The sequence below is a fragment of the Poecilia reticulata genome, unplaced genomic scaffold, assembly GCF_000633615.1.
Source record: "Poecilia reticulata strain Guanapo unplaced genomic scaffold, Guppy_female_1.0+MT scaffold_224, whole genome shotgun sequence".
Classification (NCBI taxonomy): domain Eukaryota; kingdom Metazoa; phylum Chordata; class Actinopteri; order Cyprinodontiformes; family Poeciliidae; genus Poecilia; species Poecilia reticulata.
In genome coordinates, this window is record NW_007615025.1 from 200,618 (window position 1) to 206,119 (window position 5,502).

Below are 5,502 nucleotides of genomic sequence, written 5' to 3' on the forward strand. Positions count from 1 at the left end.
ACATTAGCTAACAGAGCTAATCTGAGCTAACAGAGCTAACCTAAGCTAACAGAGCTAATCTGAGCTAACAAAGCTAACATTAGCTAACAGAGCTAGTTTGAGCTAACAGAGCTAACCTTAGCTAACAGAGCTAATCTTAGCTAACAGAGCTAACCTGAGCTAACAGAGCTAACCTTAGCTAATCTGAGCAAACAGAGCTAACTTGGGCTAACAGAGCAAACCTGAGCATCAGGTTTCCAGCTGCAATCCAAACCTACACTAACATGTATGTGGAATATGTATTAGTGGATTAGCTCTATTAGCTGAGGTTAGCTCTGTTAGCTCAGGTTAGCTCAGGTTAGCTCTATTAGCTCAGGTTAGCTCAGTTATCTCAGACAACTGGCCAAAGTAAAGCTTTTCTTTCTTTGGATCGTTTTGAACCGTGGAACCTCGTCGCTCCTGTTTCAGCATCTCTTTGTTTTAAGAAACATTTGAAATGTCTGCCAGGCTTCAGCTCAGCGTTTCTGATCTGCTTCATCTGTTGCTCATCATCTCAGGTCAGCAGATCAGTGGTTAGTTTTACTGAAGATGTTTCAGATCAGTTTCCTCATGGTTTTATTTCCTCTCTCTGGTTTTTAACTCAGCTTGTTTCTCTAGTTATTCATCTATTAGTTTGGTTCACAGCATAAAGTAAATAAATCTGGATTATAATTCTTCTCCAGACCAAATAAAGCATTAATTTGTCAGATCAACTGAACCTCTAATGAATGTTTTTATTCGTTTTATTTTGTAAAGTGATTCAATCACGTCCTGATCAGCCTGATCTTTATTACTGGATCATAAACTGATTCATGTGTTTCATCTCCTCTGAAACACAAAGTGATTTGAGGCTTTTAGAGCAGAGATGTTTTTGTTTTAGATGAAATCGATCATGAATCCATCAGGAGTCGATTCCTGCAGGTCAGTTCTGCAGCAACGTTCCTCTTATTGATGAAATATTGATCAGTAATCAATAATCGACCAGCTGATGCTGCCTGGATGATGATCAGAGGAAGAACTGATGCAGTGACTGAGATTTTTCACTTATTTTCATCATAAATATTAAAACATTGTTAATGATCCATAATCTCCATGTTTCTCTGAATGCTGATTTTAACAGTTTTATGTTTATTATTCTGTATATTTACTGTTATTCTCACCTTTCTGTCAGTTTGAATTTCCAATAATTTGCATTAAAGGTTTTTAATGTCATAAATCATCTAAAGAAAAGTTTTTTTTCCACACGTTAATGTTTCACTTCAGGGAAAATGAAACCAGTTGATGTTTCTACAGCTTCTGACACCTGGATCATTTTTAATTAACCCAAACATTCATGAAGTAAATAAATGAGAATCACTGATATTCACATGTTGTTATTGACTAAAGTCTTTATTAATAAAACTGGATGTTTCCCAATAAATCTGGTCACCAGAAGAGAAACGATCCAGAGAAAGTTTTACTGTCAAAGTGAAACCAAAATGAAACTCTGGAGGGAAACGGGTCAGAGTTTTACTTTCACTGTGATTGTTTATGGTTTAAACAGTGAGTCGGTCCTGGTCCTGGTCCTGGTCCGGTCCTGGTCCGGTCCCGGTTGGTCGTGGACCGGTCCTGGTCCTGGTCCGGTCCCGGTTGGTCGTGGACCGGTCCTGGTCCTGGTCCTGGTCCTGGTCCTGGTCCTGGTCCGGTCCCGGTCCGGTTGGTCGTGGACCGGTCCTTTATCAGGTTAATGGCCGCTGAGCTCATGGCTCTGCTGCCCACCGGTCAACAACCATTACGTCCCGTCTGAGTTCAGGTTTCACTCATTTATTCAATTCTGAGCCAAAATTTGCAGCAAACACAGAAAAACGACACAAACTTTGATTTTTTACAGTTAAATATAATAAAACATAAAAATATATTCACATACTTTAACACTAATATAGTGGTTTTAGTTTAGAGAACATTGTTATGATTATTATAGATGAAGAAATGTTAAAGGTTTGGTCAGATAGAGGAACAGTTCAGTTACACTGTAAAAAGGTTATTTAGAGAAAATCCAGTTTAAACCCACATCACCTGAACACAACAATCCTGTTTACACCTGAACATCCTGTTTACACCTGAACACACACTTCCTGTTTACATCTGAACATTTACATAAACACTCTGCACATGACATCACAACCAGAGGAAACCTGGAGATTCACCAACATCAACGCTTCGTCTTCTGTAGTGATTTTATTTTAATGCTTAGTTTTGTCCCAAATTATTTCCATTAATAAACTGATTTAATCGATAATCTCAGTTTGTTTCCAAAAGGTTGAAGCTTTTTACAGCTCAGGACTCAAACACTGAAAAACGTTTTAAACTGAAATAAAATGATTTTCTTGATCTCAGCTTCACACAACTTCTGTCCTCTGATGGACAGGAGATTTATTTCTCCTGTACAGATAAAAACCGACACCAGCAGCAACACAAACACAAACCATGAGGAGTCCAACAGCGACAGCGACGTTTGGACCCGCTGCTCCGTCTGTGAAAACCCTCTGGACGTTTCCTGCTTCACTTCCTGCTTCACTTCCTGCTTCATTTCCTGCTTCGCTTCCTGCTTCACTTCCTGTTTCGCCTCCTGCTTCGCTTCCTGCAGATCAGGATGGATCAGTTTCCCGCCAGCTGCGGAGGGATCCCTGAGCTGTGAGGTGAACGTACCTGACCGCAGCGCGACCCTCAGCCGGCTGACCTGAAGGTGTTCCTCCGCCTGGGCCCCAGAGCTGCTCATCAGAACCCGACACCGGAACGTCCCCTCGTCCTGCACAGAGACGTTCTTCAGGACCACAGAGACGTCCCCGCTGCCCGGACCGGACCGGTTCTTCAGCGCCACTCGGCCTCTGAAGGAGTCGTGCTGGTACTTGTCGTACGGCCGGCCGTTGCGGTAGAAGAAGACGTATTCGCTGGCCGGCAGGCCGTCTTTGGTCCACTCCACCACGGTGGCCGCCGCGGCGCCGGGAGTCTGACACTGCAGGTCAGCAGCTCCTCCTGGTGTCACCGCCACTGGACCGGACAGAACCAGACATGAACACAGGTCAATGCCTCACAGGAAGCTGCTGCGTCCGAACTGCACCAAGCGGCGTTAACGCAGATCCTTCCTGCAGCTGACGTCAGAATCATCTCTGCTCTCAGGTCAGATTAAACTAAACTCAGATTTTATTCCTCTCTGGTTCTAATCTTATTCTTTACGTCTGAGACGTTCAACCTGCCTAAAACATAGCAGTTTATTTAACAGCATTAAATGGGTTTTACTGGTTTTACTGGTTTTACTGGCAGCTCCTCCCTGTTGGCTGCAAAACAAAACTATCAGAGGTCATAAATATAGGATTTATCTCTATTTCTACATGTTATTATCATGTTTAAACTCTTATATTTTAACTAAAACAGTAAATATTCTTCACTTGAACTCATTTTAAATAATTTTATTAAGTCTTTAATTTGTAAACAAAGCCACTTCTATGAGATCATTAGAGCAACATCGATCATTTAATCTTCACGATTTGAAGGAAAACTTTAAAATGAAGCTAAAATTGTGTCTCTGTACTAAAATATGAATAATAAACAAAACATTACAATGCTATTTATCATGAAGGATTGTAGATATTCAAACCAGACTCTGCACCACCGACATGCAGCTTCATGTTACTGAACCTAAAAGTACTGAACTCACCGTCAGCAGCAGAAACCTGCAGGATCAGCAGAAAACACGAGATTAAATGCAAAACTATCATTTCTGCAGCAGAAAAACATCGAGCTACGGACGATACTCAGCTGAGAGAAAATGAAACTCAAGAAACGGAGTAAACAAGTAACTAATGTGCTGCTTCTGCCCCCTGGTGGACAGACAGAAGAGCAGCAAGAACTCCGATAATAATGTTCATCTTTAACCTTCTGGTCACATTTTAAAATATTCATAAATTTATTTACTGATGGATAAAAACACACAAAACAAAATGAATCGAAAAAAGTTCATTCAGTTGATGAACCGGAAATGAAAAAGGGTTAAAAAACATTAAATAATGAACCGAGAACGGAACACCTGGTATGGCAAGACATTAACAGCAATAATACTGGACCCAGAAACCAGATGCAGTACCCTGTGTGCCCCAGCAGGGGGAGCTCAACACAAACAGTCCCGGCCTCCATCTTCCCTCCAATATTTACTGTAATCAACATAAATGATCCGCATTTAGTTTCACTTTCTGCCTTCATTCATCTTAACCTGCAGCTTCATTCCTTATTCTGTGTTTTATTAAAAATCATAAGTTTGTCTTATGAATGAGAAGCATCAATAAATCCAGAGAATGACTGAACCAATGATGAGGTTATCAGTGCTAACGGTGCTAACGGGGCTAACTGTCTCTGGGTAAGTGAGCAGGCTCAGCTCTGCTTCCTGTGAAGGTTTGGTAACCACAGGACAGAGGAAGGGGAGGGTTCAGCTCTGATGATGGAAATGCAAACTCCGTCTTGATTTCACAGAAACTGACAGAAACGATGAGAGGAGCATCATGGCTGATCTGTGAGTACGGCTGGGTTTACCTTCAGCAGGCGGAGAGACTGTAATCTGTTCTAATCTGCAGATTAAAACCTTCATTAACAACCAGACAAACAGAAAAATATGGCGGAATGAGAAATTCACTCATTTTTATTTAGCTTTTCATATTTCTTTCTGTTTCTCTGGAAACCAGAGAGAAGCAGTCAGTCAGTCTGCTTCTCTCTGGTCAGTCAGTCTGCTGGGGAAGACTTGAGGTTTTCTAAACTTTTAGAAACTTGAATCAAGCTGCGTTTATGAACTTTCAGTAAATATGATCAACTTTGAGCATTTCTGCTGCTTGATGAGGTCGTGGTCAGCGCCTCCCGTTGGTCTCTGCAGGGAGTCGGCATGGCGGTTCTCCACAGAGCAAAACACGACTTAGAGTCCTTCAATGTGTGTGTGTGTGTGTGTGTGTGTGTGTGTGTGTGTGTGTGTGTGTGTGTGTGTGTGTGTGTGTGTGTGTGCGTTTGTTTGTAATAACTTGTGGGGACGATTTGCCTGACACTACGTTGTGGGGACCAGTTGCTCCTTGTGGGACCGAAGCCTGGTCCCACAAGGGGAAACCCTGTTTTTGGGTCAGGGGTCAGAGTTAGGACTAAGGTGTGAATTGAGTTTGGGTTAGGGTTAGGAAAAGGGTAAAGGTCAGGTTTAGGCCAGGGGTGGGCAGCTCCAGGCCTCGAGGGCTGGACTCCTGCAACTTTTAGATGTGTCTCAGCTTCAACACACCTGAGTGAAATAATGAGGTCGTTAGCAGGACTCAGAAGAATCTGACTGAACTTAGGAGGTGATTCAGCTGTTGGATTCAAGTGTGTTGGACCAGGGAGACGTTAAGAGCTGCAGGACACCGGACCTCCAGGACCAGGACTGCTCAGCCCTGGTTTAGGCTGTAGAAACGTGTGTGTGTGTGTGTGTGTGTGTGTGTG

The 5,502-nt window shown here is 42.5% G+C and overlaps 2 protein-coding genes across 4 annotated transcripts in view; one reads left to right on the top strand and one right to left on the bottom strand.

The window, feature by feature from the left end:
• Positions 1 to 822: 822 nt before the first annotated feature.
• On the bottom strand, positions 823 to 3,862 carry LOC103460295 (myelin-oligodendrocyte glycoprotein-like). 2 transcript variants are annotated; one of them, XM_017303244.1, is made up of 4 exons: positions 3,716 to 3,862; positions 2,707 to 3,048; positions 1,660 to 2,614; positions 823 to 1,594 (listed from the first exon to the last, which is right to left on the bottom strand). In XM_017303244.1, exons 1-3 carry the CDS (start codon positions 3,774 to 3,776, stop codon positions 2,397 to 2,399), a joined length of 621 nt encoding a protein of 206 aa, XP_017158733.1. In that variant the 5' UTR covers positions 3,777 to 3,862; the 3' UTR covers positions 823 to 1,594; positions 1,660 to 2,396. The 2 variants fall into 2 exon arrangements, with proteins under 2 accessions (XP_017158733.1, XP_008400621.1); XM_008402399.2 differs by having other exon boundaries at positions 1,660 to 2,638.
• Positions 3,863 to 4,444: 582 nt separating this feature from the next.
• The window catches only part of LOC103460298 (high affinity immunoglobulin gamma Fc receptor I-like), a 7,777-nt gene continuing 6,719 nt past the window's right edge, over positions 4,445 to 5,502 (top strand). The window contains exon 1 of one of the 2 annotated variants that reach the window (XM_017303239.1): positions 4,445 to 4,564. In XM_017303239.1, coding sequence (XP_017158728.1) covers positions 4,540 to 4,564 — 25 coding nt within the window. In that variant the 5' untranslated portion in view covers positions 4,445 to 4,539. The remainder of the gene's footprint in view (positions 4,565 to 5,502) is intronic. The other variant, XM_017303240.1, reaches the window with a different exon arrangement.

What these genes read in the sequence shown, in the direction of transcription:
- LOC103460295 (XM_008402399.2), bottom strand. Translation starts at nt 3,776, where the DNA reads ATGATAGTTTTGCATTTAATCTCGTGTTTTCTGCTGATCCTGCAGGTT. An exon ending in GCAGGTTTCTGCTGCTGACG is followed by an intron (nt 3,049 to 3,715) that starts GTGAGTTCAGTA and finishes TGTCCGGTCCAG; the next exon opens with TGGCGGTGACACCAGGAGGA. An exon ending in GAGGGTCGCGCTGCGGTCAG is followed by an intron (nt 2,639 to 2,706) that starts GTACGTTCACCT and finishes CCTGATCTGCAG; the next exon opens with GAAGCGAAGCAGGAGGCGAA.